The sequence below is a fragment of the Ambystoma mexicanum genome, chromosome 11 (assembly GCF_040938575.1).
Source record: "Ambystoma mexicanum isolate Mex_15411 chromosome 11, UKY_AmexF1_1, whole genome shotgun sequence".
Taxonomy (NCBI): Eukaryota; Metazoa; Chordata; class Amphibia; order Caudata; family Ambystomatidae; genus Ambystoma; species Ambystoma mexicanum.
Window position 1 is genome coordinate 1291795631 of NC_090934.1, and position 17063 is coordinate 1291812693.

The window sequence follows — 17063 nt, forward strand, 5'->3', positions numbered from 1 at the left end:
AAACACATTGTGGCAAAACCAAAAGGCTGGCAAGGAGAAAGCCAAGTGAATGTGAATCAGCACACAGGCACAGTGGCAAAAGAACCTGTGTGGGCAAGAAATCCTGCATGACCTGTAATGGCGTTTGGTCTGACAGCTGCGCCTAGACCGGGGTACCCTATCTATGAAAGTCCAGGAAATAGGCAGAGAACAACGTCACATGTGTAAGAGAGAGTGCTCAGCTAATGCTGAGGGAACTGTATAAACTGGCATGGAATCAGAAGGAGTGTAAAGTTGATTTGGAACTGGTTTTGACTATTAAGAGACTGAAACTAAGTATACTTTGGCAAGTTGGACAAGCTGACTGACGTCTTGGGGAAGGAAAACCCAGAGACCGTTGTGGAACTGTGTGGCTTTCTTGGGGAAAGAAACCCTGAGACCCTGGTGGAATTGTGTTGAACTTGGGGAAGGGAACCCCAAGACTTTGTGGAACTATCTTGAACTTGGGGGAGGGGAGCTGTACTGTAAAGCAATACCAGAGCTGGAAGAAGTTCAGAACTTTAATTTAGAACACCATTTCCTTTGCTGCTAAGATCCCTACACATTGTTTAGCTTTAGTCGTGAGGGCAAGTGTAGGGTTTGGACACAGACATTTAAATTGTACTGACTAAGACTTTCCTTAGTTTCTTTAGGTAGGGTAATCCCACCTTAGCATAGGGCAAGATAGGCCTTCAACCATCCTTACATTTAAGTTAATAAAACAATTTCTGTTTGAATTTTGAATCTGTTGCCTATGTCTTGATTCATGGTGCCTTCACAATTTACAATACTGTTTTTACATTATCAATGATTATATTCTCTCCGACAAGTTAAATCCTTACCTCTCCCACTCTTATCTGTCCCAACCAATCATTCCACCTTTTACTCCAAAGTCGTGTATAAGACAATACACAACCACCACCCTCCCCCTTTCATCTATGGACACTCCTGCGTGTCCCTTATTATATTTGGTAATCACCATATTTTAGCCCCGGTGATTCCTTCTGTTTATATTATGTTCCTTATTTTTATGTCGAATGTGTACCAATTTACAGTTGCATTGCTATTTTTGCTCTTGAACTCTACATTGAATTACTCTTTAGTTCTTAATCTAGAGTGTCATTTCGATTAGTCTTTAAACTGGTCAGAAGCGAGTGCGATGATGTCCCTTGCCTGACCTTTGGGATGTACTTTGGGGTGATTTAAAGTGATAGGCACCACCACCCGCTATGTTCTATGGTGCCTGTGTCAAGGGGGAGGGGCTTGTCACGTGCACCATGGACAAAATAAACTTTTTTGTAGATTATCCACCAAACCATTTGGGTGAGATGTGTCAATTCCCAAGGTTAAAAGCCCTTAACAAAAAATGGATCAGAGTGCCTAAATGACATTTGTGATGGGAAGAGAGAGACTAGGAAGAGACTCTGGAAGTCATGATGCCGTTGCTGGCTTATCAGCATTCAAATGCGGCTGGTGTGGTGAGTTGGGGAACTACCGCTGAGCATGTGTTGATGAAGCAGGAGGCAGGACGGTGCACGCAAGCAACCCTGAAAGCAGCAGCAGTCCTCCAGGACAAATGCAGGTCTGGCACACCCGCGAACATGCCTACCCTGCAAAGTGAAACAAAGATAAGGGGCTTGGATTTTCAAGCCTCTGTCAGAGGTCAGCCTGAAAGCTACGTAGCCACACATGTGAATATTAATTGCATTAGCATTCACCAGTCTTAATGGAGAAAGCTGTCTTATGCACACTGGCAGCCCCTCTTGCCAAACACGACCTAGGGGGAGGAACAACTGGGCTCTATACATTGGCACATAAAAGGCAGTGGTGTGGGAATTTGGAGTAGTGATGCAGCAAGCAGCAGAGCAGAGGAGAGACCAGAGGTGCAGGAGAGGCTCGAGATGTGGAAGAGATGGAATTAGCAGTAATTGCTAAAAGGAAAAGGTGTAGTTGATGAAACAGGAGGGATTTGAACACCCGTGAAGATCTGCTCTGTAACTTTCATTCCAGCATTCCTTCTGTCCCCATCCTCCATCTTTCCTCTGCTTTTGACACGGTCAACCACGCCACCCTGATCAATCGACTCAGTGAGAACCTGGGCATCATGGATCAGGCCCTGGAGTGGATGACCTCCTTCCTCTAAGACCGTCCCTCCCAGGTCCAACTTGGTCCCTTTCTCTTTGCCACCTCTCTCTCTATACCTGTGACGTTCCCCAGGGCTCTATCCTCTCATCCTGGTTTTCCAACCTCTACGTGGCCCCTTTGGCCCACCTGATCTCTACCTTCTCCTCTAACTTTCAGTGTTGTGCGGATGACACTTAGCTGTCTTTCAGACTCCCCTCAACCTCCTCTCTCGCTCATTCCTTTTATTTCGTAAAACTTTTTTTATTGAATTTAACACATATTCATACTGTGAACATACATATGAGTGAGTAAAAGGCTGCAGGGTCAAGTGGGTGTGCTCAGCATATCAGTAATGAGAGGCATTAGACAGGTACATTGAGTCTCTTCAGGCAGCAAAAGAGGGGGGCAAGAGTGTGAGTGGGGATTCATTGGTCATCCATACATTTCCCCCATATTTTCTGGAATTTTCGGGGGCAACCCCTCGCTTTGTAGATGCGACGTTCCATGGATGCGCACCTAGTAACTTCGTTAGACCATCGGATTAGGCTTAGTGTTTCCGCCGAGCCCCAAGTTGCAGCAATCATACGTTTCCCAACTCCCAGTGCAACAGCAATTAACAGTTTGTCATGGTTGGTGAAGTCCACCAACCCCCCCACCCCTCCCCCAGACTCCAAGCAATATCAGTTTTGGATCCATCGGAATCTGGGGCACCAGTGTCTTGGAAATCTTGTCGGCGCACTTTGCACAAAAGGTCTGTACCACATCACAGTCCCAGATTGTATCAAAAAAGGTTCCTTGTTCGCGCTTGAACCGGAGACAGACCCCATCATCTTCCCCGCCCCACTTGGCTAGTGCTGTTCGGGAGTAATAGGACCGGTGCAGTATCCTAAGTTGTATCAGACGTAGTATTGCATCGATACCAATCTCTCGGGGGAACATCAATGCTTCCACCCATTCCTCCGGTTCCAGCCTATCTACATCTCTTTCCCATTTTAACTTCAGTGTAGTATGTTCTTTGTTGCTAAAAGAGTTGAGGGTCTGGTATAGCGTGGAGGTAACTTTGGAGGGGGTACGGTCCGGGAGAACGTTAGTTTCTAGGGGGGACTTCAGCCAGGTTCGGGAACTGTGCGTTCATGGCGTGAGTGAGTTGAGCGTGCCTGAAGCGGTTCTCGCTCATTCCTGACTGTCTATCCGCGATTCAGGCTTGGTGCGCCTCCAACGATCTCTAGCTTAATGCCAGTAAGACACTTGTCTATAGGCGCGTTATAAATGCCATATATCATATCATATCCTTCTAATTTGGATCCCTACCCCTGCTTTCCCTCTCGTACACTGGCCGTACGCCTAGGGCTCCTTTTCTTCGCCTTCCTGTGAGACAAAAAACCTTGGTATCATCTTCGAATCCGCTCTCTCTTTTTCTCCTCACATCTCGGACGTCGCAAAGAAGGCCCTCTACCAGCTGCATCTCCTCAAAGGGACTCTTCCCTTTCTCACTTCCCCCTGAAGCTCAGTGTCTCCAGAGCCCTGGCTCTCTAGGCTGGGCCACTGCAACAGCCTCTGTCTCAATCTGCCTTACTCTAATCTCCGCCCTCTGCAACTAATCCAGAACAGGACTGCAAGACTTATCCTTGGCCTCAAGCCCAGGGACATTATCTCTCCAGCCCTGAAATCTCTCCACTGGCTCCCGGTGGCTGCAAGGATCAAGTTCAAGACCCTTTGCATTGTCCACAAGGCTTTCTGGGGCCTGGGCCCGCACTACATCCAACGCTCCATTCTAAAATACCTTCCTTCTTGAACCCTTCGTTCAGCTTCCTCCAACTCTCTAAGCGAATGACACTGGGGGTAGATCTCTCTTCTCTGCAGGTGCCTCCCTCTGGAATGTCCTCCCTGCCCCTCTCAAACTTGAGCCGGACTACCTGAAGTTATAGAAGCAGCTCAAATTGTTCCTCTTCTCCTCTGATTTCTCACTCTCCCTCCCCAGCTGACCTACCTGTCTGCTCTATCGACTGGTTACTTGGCTACCCTCAGTCTCACTGGGTATCAGGATCTTTCTTGATCAGTCACCCCTGAACTGCCTCCGGGCCTGGGGCTGTAACTGTAACCTTTCAGTCCCTTGTTCTCCTTGCACTACCCAGAGCCGTGTTGCCCTGGCTGCACTTACTCAAAGCATTGCTGCCCTTTTTCCCTCTCCCTTCTCACTTGCACTTCTCCCCCTCACTTTCCCCTTCTCGTTCTGCACTTGCACGATCTGAATGGCACAGTGCCTAATAATATTGTTGTCTTGTCCTCCCTCTGTCTTCCCTCCCTTGTCTTGTGGTGCCTGGAAACACTTGTGTACAGTAAGTAAAAATGACTTATATAATTGTAGCTGTGGGTAATGAGGGAGAAACAAATGAGCAGAGCAAGTTATTCGAGAGCTGGAAGATGGCAGTTGAGTGGAGACAAACAGACCACAGGTGGAGTGTATACATATTTCAGGAAGAGGATTGAGGCGATGTTGGAGAGTAGGAAGCTGAAGATAATCAGGTGGGAGATGAAGAACTTGGAGATGTTCCATTGGTGTAGAAGGGAAGAAAGAGAAATGGAGAGGTGGTGAAGAAAAGATGAATCAATGAGATTCATTTATGTAGTGTGGTGTGTAGGTAGAGCGGCAGTGATGAGCAGACACACCATTGTGGGACAGGCGGGAGGATGAATGAACATGTGGTGAAAAGTGAAGGAGGTTAACCCAAAAACAGCATGACAGCCAGCTATCAGCACACATGGTAAGCTCATAGGCATGAGCAAGTACCAGATCAGCAAAGAGAAATGAGTGTGGGTTTGGCAGCTGTAGGATCAGGAACTGGGTTCAGGGGTTCATCAAGAGCCCACTAGAAAACATCCAAGCCAACCTCACCTCTGAGAAAATCTGTAAAACTTACTGGCCAGAAATCTGGAACTACAATCTGAGTTTCTGGGATACTTTCACAATGCTGCCCTGGTATTGGACCTGGCAGAAAGGTCACCCAGGTAAAAGGACCATCACGAGGAACGTTTGCATGAGACTCTGAGTGACACCGGGGAGAGACCTGGAGAGCCTGTTTGAAGGAGGCATTATTTTCCTGGAACAAGATTGAACAGTTTGTGCCATTTCTGACCATCATTTGACTGGCCAAGAATTTTAAAGATCCCTTATTCAGCAGGTTGTCTGGCTGGTGCTGCGTACCTGATTTTCCTAGTGCTTGTGCTGATGACACCACGCTGTCTTATGCAGTGAAGATAATGCGGAGCGGGAAACCAACCCAAGACCCTCCAGGATGCAACTGGGGATCCTGAATCAACTTCCCATGCCACGGGACAGACCTTCCCAGATTAACGTGGCGTAGGAACAGTGCAAGCACTGACTGGGAAGGTCAGACTGCGTTCCCAAGTCCAAGGCTTTCTTTGCAGAGGAAGTAGATGGTAGGCAAAGACTTCCGGGGAATAGTGTGGTCCCAAGCAGATCAAAATATGGACAAGAATGGTGTGGTCCCAAGCAGGTCAAAATTGGGACTAGTATAGGAACGGGCAGGAACAGCAGACCTACAAAGGGTTAGCACTTTCATGAATGTGCAAATAAGTGGCTAATACCAATATGTCATACCAGGACTTTCAAGCCTCTGTCTGCAGGCAGTCTGAAAGCCACATGATGGCACCTATAAATAATACATTATTAGTCTTCACTAATCACAATAGGGAAGCCAACTGTGGCACACCAGTAGCCCTTCGCCCCCAACATGGCCTAGCAGGTGGGAACTGGGCTATATAAACTGGCACAAGCAAAGGGGGTGATGTGGGAGTTTGGAGGAGCGGAGCAGCGAGCAGGCAAGTGCCGTAGATGCAGGACATTTGTAGCTGTGGCTGAAGTGTAAATAACATGACATTGTAGAGGTACAGTAGTTGTAAAGCAGGAGGGTTTGCGCTAGAAGGTGAGGAGGAAGAAGCAAAGGGACAAATGAGACTTATTGGAGATTTTAAAGGGTTTGGAGAAGGAATAAACAAAGCAGCAGTGGAGGAGGGATTTCACGAGGAGCATTGAGACCATGTTGGAGAGGAGGAAGCTGTGGGGACAAGCTGGTGCAAGAAGGTAGGAGGCGAATAACTTGGAGGAGTGGTGACATTGGTGGAGGAAGGAAGGGAGAGAAGTGGCGAGGAGAAGGTGAAGAATAGACTTTGCGAAATGACTGGTTGGAGCCCCAGTGGAGGTGTAGCAAGCAAGAGCATGAATGGGGCAGACACCACTTATGCACAAAAATTGTGTGGGACAAGCAGGTGTAGGTGTGTAAAATCAGGACACCGTTAAAGTTAGCCCAAAGACAGCACCTGGGCCAGGCAACAGGACAAGCATTATGTCCATAGGCAGGAGCGTGCATCAGACCATTGAGAAGGAAAGTGAAAGCAGATTGGGGGCTCTGGCATCAGGATTTAGGAGCCCAGTAGGTAATCTATACCGTCTCCATGCCAAACTTATCTTGGTAAATGCAGGTGAGGTGGTGAGATACATCTGCGGTGCTATCCACCTATTGAACCTGGCGGGGAGAGAAAGATAACCCACCAACCAAGACTTTTGCTGTGAAGAGGAACGTTTACAAGACACTGTAACATCAGGGAGAGAACAGGAGAGACTTTTTAAAGGAAGACAGTATTTACCTGAAACAAGGTGTAAACAGTTCGTGCGATTTCTGATCCTTTGATCACCTAGGAATTGTAAATATTGCTTGATCAATTCTGGAACCTGAGTCTCAGAGTTGAATCCTCTGTGGAGCTCTCTTGGCTTTGTGACACTAGCCACTTAATTTAGTCGGCCTCATTACAAGTATGGCGGTGAGGGTAAGAAACAACTGTAATAGGGCAGTAATGACATTACTGCCACATTACCGCACCACAGGTTTGGCGGTAAGGTGGTGGATTTACCTCCAGCAAAAAGCTAGATGTAAATTCTCCACCGTACCGCAAAAAATCGGCAAATGCGGCAGAATTACTGCTAGTGTTTATTCGTCGGCTGAATTCTTAATGAGTCCTACAGATTTCGAAAATGGGGATTAACACCGCCCTGCCACCACTTGTAATCCTGTGATAAATATGTGGGGCCAAGTGGAGGTAACAGTAATTGAGTTTGGAGATAAACTCGTAATGAGGTCATTGAGTTAAGTACTCGTTTTAGAGAGATGTCTGCATCCAGGTTCCTAACCCAGCAGCACTGGCTCACCCTTCCAAAGTTGGTACACCGAGTACCACTAAATTGGGGAAAATTCATCCTTTTATGACATTACTTATAAGTGGGACGAGGTCTCATGAAGTGATATTATGTGCACATTTGCATTTTGCTTCCCACACATACATTTCCTGGACTTTTCTGAACAGAGCATTTAGTTGGAGCTTTACAGGTGTTTCTTAAAAGAACAAAAAGCAGTACCTTTGCATAGACTTTTCCAGACTTGTTCATTGCTAGATAATATTCACTTTCCACTCCTTTGATTACTACAATCCCAACTTCCACGGTCCGGATTTCCAGAATACCTGCAACGAATCACAGCATGTTGAAGACATTGTACAGTTACTGCTGCAGCTGGTACATGGTGCACGCAAGAAGAAAGGTAATTTACTTTTAATCATCGTGTCATACTCATGTTTTAAAGTTATTAAATGGCGCAGAGAAAAGAAAAGACACATCTCTTGCAACTGCACATATGGCGCGCAGACTAGGCCAGGACTTCCCCCGGGCAAAAGATTCTCCTGTATATATGTACTCAGACACATGGGTTTGCTTTGCACACTAGCTTCCACTATTCTATCCCCTCCATGTCAAAATCCAACATTACATGAAGAGAGAAAGTTCCCGTTGCATTGAATTGCACAATTAAATGTTTAGGTAAGAATTCAAGAACCCTACACGGACAGGTTGAAATCCGCTTTTTAACAACCATTGTCAATGCAAACGTTTTGGCTTTTGTATAGGCATGGGAAAGGCATGGACTGCCATAGTGGTATTAAGTGGCATACAATAGCAGTGCCTGGCAAATGCCTAAATACTTATGGACAACCCAAAACTGTTGGCCTTGCCAATGCTGGTTTTTAACAGGACTTTAGTGAAGAACATGCATAGAGCTTATAAATCGAGTGGCTGAAGGCAGACCTTGTTAAGACATTTGTATTGCACGAGTGGCTCATTTACAGCTCCAATTAAGCCATTAGCCCTCAGAAGACTGCTTTGAAAAAACACTGGTAGGAAGCTTGAGCACACATTTTGATTGTAACACTTGATAAAACTAGCTGAAAAATACACCAGGAGGATGTATTTTTGGTGGGGAGGGGCAGGAAGTGGGTGGGAATGGCCACAGGTTTTTGCCTGGCCATGGGTAGTAATGGGTGGGTACGTATCCAAACAACTCTTACAGGCTATGTGTCCCTCCTCATATGCCATTTCTCCCTTGTTGTACTCTAATAGTTTCGTCTTAAAGCGTCACCCTACAGCCGAAACAAAAAATGCAGTTGTTTCTAAAAAAAAAAAAAGTCATGTAAATCGGAATGTGTAAAACGTATCGGCATCTTCAAGGAAAGTTACTTTTTTGAGACAGCAGGAACCTTACACCTTAAACATGAAAGAAAGCCGACTACTCTGTGCAGGGCCATTACTTATATTAAGTAACTGCCTGACCTTTCTGGGTAAGGAAAACTGATAAAGTTGATGATCTATCTGTATCCGAAGATAGACGCAGTGCCTTGTTTTCTTAAAAACATTTATATTTGGGGAATGTATCGGTTTCTTTAAGATTGCATGCCATAGGTGAGGTCTGTCATATTTACAATATACCACCACGCGTGTGTGAGTGATTAGAAAAATGCTGCAAACATGTATGTCATGCTTGAAACCCCCCCTCCCACCTTGCGTCGGCCAGGATTATTTGCACATATTAGAATGGAATAAAGTCCATGCAGTACAGCAGGACTTGTCTGCCCAACTCTCTGCAAATAGTGGGGACTAATCTCGTCTCTGATTTAAATGTTACTTTTATGATAGCACAGTTTTGTGACCGCAACAGCTGGCGGGAAATTAAACTAGGGCATTTATTTTCGCACTTCTGAGGGCCGACGTGATTGCAATTGTTGATAACGTATCTGATACAGTGCCTGCAACAAATGCAATCTCTACAAAGCAAAAAGCTGCCGCTGATAACCTTGAGAACGGTAGGAATTTCACCTGCTCGGTTTAAGAGTCTTAGTTCCGGAATTTCTCAACTCGATGTGAAATTACGATTTGTCAGGATTTCTGCGGCAATGATGGGCAATGGCAGGAGAGCTCACATCCAGAGAGACAAATGGCCTAAGGATTTGCCATTCATGATATGCGCCGGTGCTTGACCATGCAGTTACATCACTGCTTCTACCTTAGGAGGTGCATCACTTAACTGACCTTTCAGTTCATCTGGATGCTTGCTAAATAAAATACTAAGTTTGAGAAATCTGAGGGTGGCCTCACTTCTTTCCCCAATATATCCTCCTCCCAGGTGGCCGGGGAAAGGCTGCCCCTATCGGATCCTCACCCTCTGGTGGATATGCGAGGGGGGGGGGGATCATCTAGGTGGAGGAGACTGGGGGAGCGGGGGATGATGCACCATTAGGTGAGGCATGGTATCCCCCATTTCCCTTTCAGCATAAATCCAAGTCCTTCAAGCTTTATAGGCTGTTGTCAATCCCTTCCCTACTTTTCCTGTAAATCATTCTGTAAATCACACCAGTTATATATGGTATGCAGTGATAAAATTGCGGCAAAAATGTCGCCTGTACAAAAAATCGCTGAAAAAATGAGGTGGTATAATGGGTCCAGGGGTTGCGGGGGTGTCACCCGCATCATTTACTTGGATTGCAGCGGCAAAACCACAGCCTTTTTCCCGCGATATTCTGTGTCCACGGCCATTTTTCCCTCGATTTTAACACATGGGACCTTTTATACTGGGATGAGGAGGAGACCAACTAGAAACACACAGCATCTCTTTATTGATGCACACACATACAAACACCAGTTAGGTACTGGGACGAGAAGGAGGCAACCAAGAGTAATACAGAACTCCCAAACCAGCAATGAACGGTCTAGTCTTTTTATTTTTAACCAATCAGCCTGGCAGGAGGTTTAAAAGCAGGAATATTTAAGAACATGGAGGCAGCTGTGGAAGCAGGTATCGGGGCTGCTGTGCAAGAGCAGACTTCTCCATGAAGGTGGCATGGCAGACTGATTGCTTGAGGAACCAGAGAAGATGCAGAATGTATGTAGCGGGAGGTGCGGCTAAAGGAAGCTGGAGGCCGGTGTCAGAGTACGGAAGTGGAACCAGTGTAAGCAGGCGTTGCATAAGATTTTCATAATTATGATACCTTTTCCAGACCTGTGTCAAACCCAGAACGTTTTGCTTGGACTTGGTAACTATTTTACCTTGCCTCTAGGTGAAGGGGAATCTTTTTCCCCTCTCACCTAGTATTTTACTCTTTTTATGGGTGACCTTTTTATGTCTCTCAACAGTGTATGGTTGAAGTTATAGTTTCCTATGACTTTTGGGATTAGGCTGGGGTGCCCCTTGGGCTCCTGTTAATTCCTCTTTCATATACTTGGGTGAACTACACTTCCCAAGTAGAAAAGAGGGATTTTCATCCCATTTACATTTTGTATAAGTGAGCCAGCACACCTCACCTTATGTGTAGTGCTGGGGGGATACAATGTATGCCCTTTCTTACTTACCTAGTAACATTTTGTTACAATTGCAAGTTTCACATGAATGACAGTGGTTTTACCTTTGATTTTTAGTCTTTATTACCTGCAGGCTGTTCATTTAGTTTTGGTAATGCGCAGAGGGGCCACCATTTTGCTAAAATGGTGGGCTCCTTATTGTGTCCTTACTGTTTCTGAGGTCTTCCCCCACCATCCTAGGTGGGAACAACCTCAGTGGAAGTTTTGTCTTCAGCGGAATCCTTTGAATTCCCCGCCCAGGCTCCAGAGTGTTTGAGAAGGCAAAAAGCGAGGCAAGAGTCCAAAACCTTGCAGCCCTTTGTCTTTCACCTTGCCTGAAAGGAACAAACTCCCAGTGGGGGGTTGGCTGTTGTGGTTGGACAGCCAGACCGCCCCTTGCTGTAAAATACAGGGAGAGGATTCAGAAGTTGTGCAGTAGTTCCTGTTAAATACTCTGAGCCTGTAATCTGCTGACAAGTCGTCCACTGGAGCTGAAACCGAAAAGGAAGATGAAGAAAAGACGCTATAGCAATTTCCAGCGACCAGAGATCCTGCTGTGTAACCGGAGCCTGCTGGAACCCTTCCTTCCAATCGACCTGAGGTTCTAGAACCTGACGACTTGTAGCCAGAGGCTTGTGAGATCCACTAATGTCAAGAATACCTGCATTTTGAGCCATCCCATGATCTGCTGCGACCTTGCTGATCTGCAATACCCCAATACCGTGGGACCTTAAGCCATTGTGCAGTGCATGGTCTTCTGAAGTTTGAATCAGTCTGAAACTTTGGTGGCCTCCTCCTGGCTCTTCAGATACATGATTTAAAGCCTTGAAGTCCCCTCACCAGAGTGCAGGACTGAGAGAGGGACAAGAATCAGACCGGCAAAATGTGTTCATCTGGCTCCTGAAAAGGGTGGCAAAACTACAGAGCCACATCCAGCCACAAAGAAACCCTTGCCTGGAGTCTTCCCCGTTGAGCCCTACTGCAAATTCCCTTCCAGTGTCCTGTCTTCAGTCTTCATGACAAGGAATTAATCAACTGGGTTTTTACCTGCAGATCCTGATGACATACTGCTGCAAACTCTTCTTCTGTGCTGAGGTACTGTGTTGGCTGGCATATTACTTTAAGCCTTGTGCAATTCCTGTATAGCTTTTGGGGTGTTTCATGTGATTGGGAGTCCTCTCATCCATTTCACCCAGGCCCACTGCTGGAATCCTCCTAGGGTGTCTTGTCTGAAGTCCCTGGACCTTAACTAACTCTAAAGTGAACTACTTACTTGGTTTGAAGAGACCTTCTCAGGAACTCTGACTTTTTCTGCAACTAAACCCTATCTCACCCTGCTTGCAGCTGGCACCTAGACCACTAGGCTCCCTCTTCTGCCCCTGGGAGAACACATGATATAGACAAGGAAGGACTGGATAAGAAAATGATTCTGCCTTGAAAAATATAACAAGTGTTTAAAAGTGACTTACTTGTGGTTTGGTAACTGTCCCTCTGAAATGAGCAGGTACATAAGTTCTTACTTTGAATGTGTTTTGCCCTTCTAAACAGTATACATGAGGTTATTGTACTCGCCTGTGAATTGGCTACCCCACTCCCCCGAATAAATGCTGTTGGGTTCACCTAACTATTTCTTTCAGAATATAAGTATGTATGTTGACCAACTGGGTCTTGCTTCCCCTGACCTGCTGTATAGCCTGTCTAGAATAAGTCTACATTGGGTTTTACCTACCTTGAATAACATTGGGTCATTCTTTAAGTGTAACTTTGGGTTTTGCTTTCCCTGGTCTGCTTTATACAGATTCTAAAACGGTCTTAGGTTTATATATACCCTTAAGCTTCTGACAGCTCCTCTAAAAGGTATATAGGGCTTACTCACCTAGTATAACTGAATGTTATCCCGAATTTAGTTAGGCTTTTACTAACCTTGGTCTGCCTTCTGCCATCCCAAAATAAATAAGTTAATGCATACCTTAATCTATGTTCCACGGATCTGAAAAGCAACTGTAATAGTTTATTATAACATTAGGTCTTACTCACCTGGTATAACTGAGGTTATCCTGAATGTAGTTATAGGTTTATACTGTTCCATGAATTTGTGTTTCAATATTCAGAAAGGTATCCTGGTAACAGGATTGGTTTACTAAGTAATTCCTTAACTGAGCGTCACTGTTTGACTGACAGGCTCTACTACCTTTGAATCACTGACTGTATTCAAAAAGTATATGTAACCTGGTTTTACATCCCAAGAATAGCTGATTGCATTCTGAATGTGTTATGGGTTTACCTAACCTTGAATGGCTGACTGCTTTTCTTAACAAGGTAACGTTATGGGTTGTATCCCTTAAGTATTGAGTTGGTTTTTATAATTGCGTTTATATATAATGCAATAGTACTTATTTCCCCAAGATCCATCTTGGCCTACTTGTATTTAAATAAACCATGTATTTTTACAATGCATTGTGTTTCAGTGTTTCTTTGGACCATATGTATGCGTCAATTTCTTTGTACCAAGCTGCAGCCGTCCCTCCTAAGATAAGCCTGGCTGCTCTGTCTATGCTACCAAATACTCTGGTGGTACAGCCTTATACTAAGAGTGGAGTTTTGTACTGTCTCAGTTGTATGGTTTTATTAAGCCCTTAGTTGGACTTCAGAAAAACTGTCCTAACATCAGGAGAAGCTGCTGAGTGAGGCCCAAACAACGAGAGATGCATAGTGGTGTGAGTGAAGCCACAGAGAGCCGCTGTGGAGATGAAGTGAGAAACTGCACGAGAGAGAGAGTTTGTGACAGCCAGAAGCCTCGCTGGAATGCCGGAAGCACCGACCGGTGAGTCTGTCTAGAGAAGGGGACACCGGGATGGCAGGTGAGCATGTAAGACTTATTATAAAGTTATTGAGTACCGATTTAAATGAAAGCAAGCACTTTAGTGAAAACAAGTATCTTGAATACCAATTTAAATGGAAGCAAGCATGTGGATGAGAACAAGTATATTGAATAATGATTTAAATGAAGGCAAGTACTTTGAACTTTGAATACCGATTTGAATGAAATCAAGCACGGTTGAATACCGTTATGGAACTTTTTTTGTGGAATCACAGGCGTTAAAGGAACTGTGCAAACATTGGCAAGAGCCACAAGGATAAAATTGCAAACTGTGCAGCTCGAGAGTATAAGCATTGGCAAGAGCCATAACAGAACTGTATAACTTGAGAAAACAGGCATTGGCAAGAGCCATGAAAGTATGTGAAGTGCAACAAGCGAATGGTGGCAAAACCAGCAAGGGTAAAGCATTATGAGAATAAGTCAAGCACCACCTTAGAGATGAGACAGTGGCAATGTGCCTTTGAAGAAGGAGCAAGTAAGGTGTGTCGATTGTGTGACCTGTAATGGGTGGACCATGTGGTCCAACAACTGTGCCTGGACCGAGTATACCCCCTTTATGGAAAAGCAAGTTAAAGCACCACAAAGAAGCTTGTGATTGATTCTAAAAGGAAACCTTGTGTGATTTGAAAGTAAAGAGTTGAACTCTATGACATTGGTGACATATAACCAAGACAGAAGAGCTGGGAACGATCCCAAGGAATTGTTGTGTTGAAACTATTGAAAGACTTGAAAGCTTGGGGAAGGAAACCCCCACTTTTTTTAACTATGAATTATTTGAACCTTTGGGAGGGAAACCTTTGACCTACAGCTGGATAAAGCACAGACATTTCATTTGAACACTTATTTTGAGGCTGGCATCCCTACACATTGTATACAAATAGATGTGAGGGCAAGTGTAGGTTTTGGACATAGACAGACATTTGCTTTGGACTTCCTGGCACAGATTATCCTTAGTTTTATTTAAGTAGGGAACTCCCAATTTAGCTTAGGGCAAGTTAAGCCTTTTCCAACGTTCTTTATTTTAAATAAAGGTTTGTAGCCCAAACGTTCAGTGCATTGCCTGTGTCTCATTCATGACTTCACATAACACAAAAAGTAGATGCTGGTCTACTTCTGCAATGAGAACATTTTGCATTACATTAAAAAGCCTAGTGGGAAATGGTAAAAGGATGGAAGTGAAAATGAGATGTTTATCAGCCTGATTGAGACTTTTGCTTGTTGGAAGGCACTTTATATTTATTTTACTTCTCATTTTGTACGGCTCTAACCACGAGCAGATTCGTTTTGTAGTGCCCAACATGATCTGGAGTGTTTCAAGTACTTCTGAGTTTTGGCTATCAGGGTTGCACTTTTGCACCACCTATAAGCCAAAAGCATTGGTATTACAGAGAGGATAGCGATGACCTATGAAGAGGGACACACAGCTTGTCGGTGTAGTTTTGTTATTGACCCCCACCTTTATTGGCCTTGGCCATGCTAATCCCTATGGCCATTGCCACCCACTTCCTGCTCCTCTCCGCCACATCACATCCTTCTGGAATCTCTTTGAGCTAGCTTTATCGAGCCATAACTTGGAACTTGCAATCAAAGTGCCTGGAAGTGGTATTTCAAAGCAGTCGTTTGAAAGTTAATAGCTTCTTTGGAGATGTAAACACATGCCAGTGGTGTTATAAAAATGTCTTAACCAAGTGTGCTTTCAGCTGCTTCATTTATAAGCAGCGTGTCTGTCCTTTACTGAAGGTCCTGTCAAAAACAATAATTGGCAAACTAATAGGTTTGGCTTGTGTATATAAATTGGATAGGCATTTTCCAGGAACTGCTATTATATGCTCATTACTCGCATCATTTTGCAGCTGCTACCATTAATAGCCAGTTAGAACTGTTACTGCAGTGCCTGGCAAATGCCTTCCCATGCCTGCATAAGAGCCACAACTTTTGGCATTGCCAATTCTTTTTGGGTCTGGCTAGGTCTTGATATATCCAGGGTACTCAATAACCTACAGTTGTTACAGGTCATAACACTGTTCAGCATCTCAGACCATGGAATATTAATTTAGTTTATTTAATACAGTTTACATTGTCAAAAATGGCTCTTGTACAAGAGAGCTTAGAAACTGGATCAATATGGCTACAAAAAAATGGAAAAGTATTATGGAAGTGGTAAGTAATGTGTTTTTTTATTTATTGGATATTTGCATGGCGCCTATACACAACTGTTTACACCCACCACAAGACAAGATGTGGACCAGGGGGGACAAAGGAGGAAAGTAGAACAAAACAAAACGGTTATATTGGCCTTGTGACAATCCTACCGTGCAAGTGCAAGACAAGGTGGTACGTGCAGGGGGGTAGAGGGAGAAGTGCCTGAGTGGGGTGCCCAATGGAGGGGGTGGATAAGTGCTGGGGGTGGCAGAACTGCAAGCCCCAGGGGAGGTGGAGGGGGAAGGGAGGATGAGTGCGGTGGACAGGGTGGAACAGGTTTCGGGCTAGTCAGGGGAAGGGGGCCGGAAGGCACGTGCTGGCGAAGGATGCTGGGGGGACTGGTAGGGGATGGTCTGGTCCCTGTTTGACTCTGAAGAGACCAGGCCCCAGTCGCAGTGGCAGAGGGAAAGATTAGCAAGGGAGAGGGAAGGAAGAGGAAAAAAGAAAATCTTCAGAAGTTTCTGGAACTTAAGAAGATCCGGCTGAAGTCTGAGAGGGGCAGGGAGGCCGTTCCAGAGGGAGGAACCTGCCAAGGAAAGGGATCTACCTCCCACTCTCTGCTTGGAGAAACGTTTGACCTGCAGAGAGTTGGATGCAGAGGACCGAAGATCTCTGGCAGAGAGGTATTTGGGGAGGGAAAGCTGGATGTCGAGGGGTCCCAGGCCCCGGACAGCCTTGTGGATCAAGGAGAGCATCTAGAGTTTGATCCTTGCGGTCACCGGGAGCCAGTGGAGAGATTTAAGCGCTGCAGAGATGCGGTCCCTGGGCTTGAGGAGAAGGATAAGACTTGCAGTCCTATTCTGGATTAGTTGAAGGGGTTGAATGGATGACAGAGGTAGATTGATGAAGAGGCTGTTGCAGTAGTCCAGCCTAGAGAGATCCAGGGCTCTGGAGACGTTGAGCTTCTGGGGGAAGGTGAGGCAAGGTAGAATTCCCCTGAGGTAGAGCTGATGGTTTGTCAAGGTCTGTGATGTGTGGGGAGAAAGAGAGTGAGAAGTCAGATAATCCCAAGGTGTTTTGCCGCACAAGTGGGGAGGGGACCAAGGAAGCTGGCCAGAGAGTGGGGGGGGGGGAGGGAAGGAGCAGTCATCCCAATGGGAA

At 45.4% G+C, this 17063-nt stretch overlaps 2 protein-coding genes across 11 annotated transcripts in view; one reads left to right on the forward strand and one right to left on the reverse strand.

The window, feature by feature from the left end:
• Window positions 1-17063, forward strand: part of FAM227B (family with sequence similarity 227 member B) — a 1598354-nt gene that overhangs the window by 731171 nt on the left and 850120 nt on the right. The gene's annotated exons all lie outside the window — the stretch shown is intronic.
• The window catches only part of FGF7 (fibroblast growth factor 7), a 162112-nt gene that overhangs the window by 11339 nt on the left and 133710 nt on the right, over window positions 1-17063 (reverse strand). For both annotated transcript variants that reach the window (XM_069624766.1, XM_069624765.1), the window contains one exon: window positions 7577-7680. In XM_069624766.1, the coding sequence (XP_069480867.1) occupies window positions 7577-7680 (104 nt within the window). The remainder of the gene's footprint in view (window positions 1-7576; window positions 7681-17063) is intronic.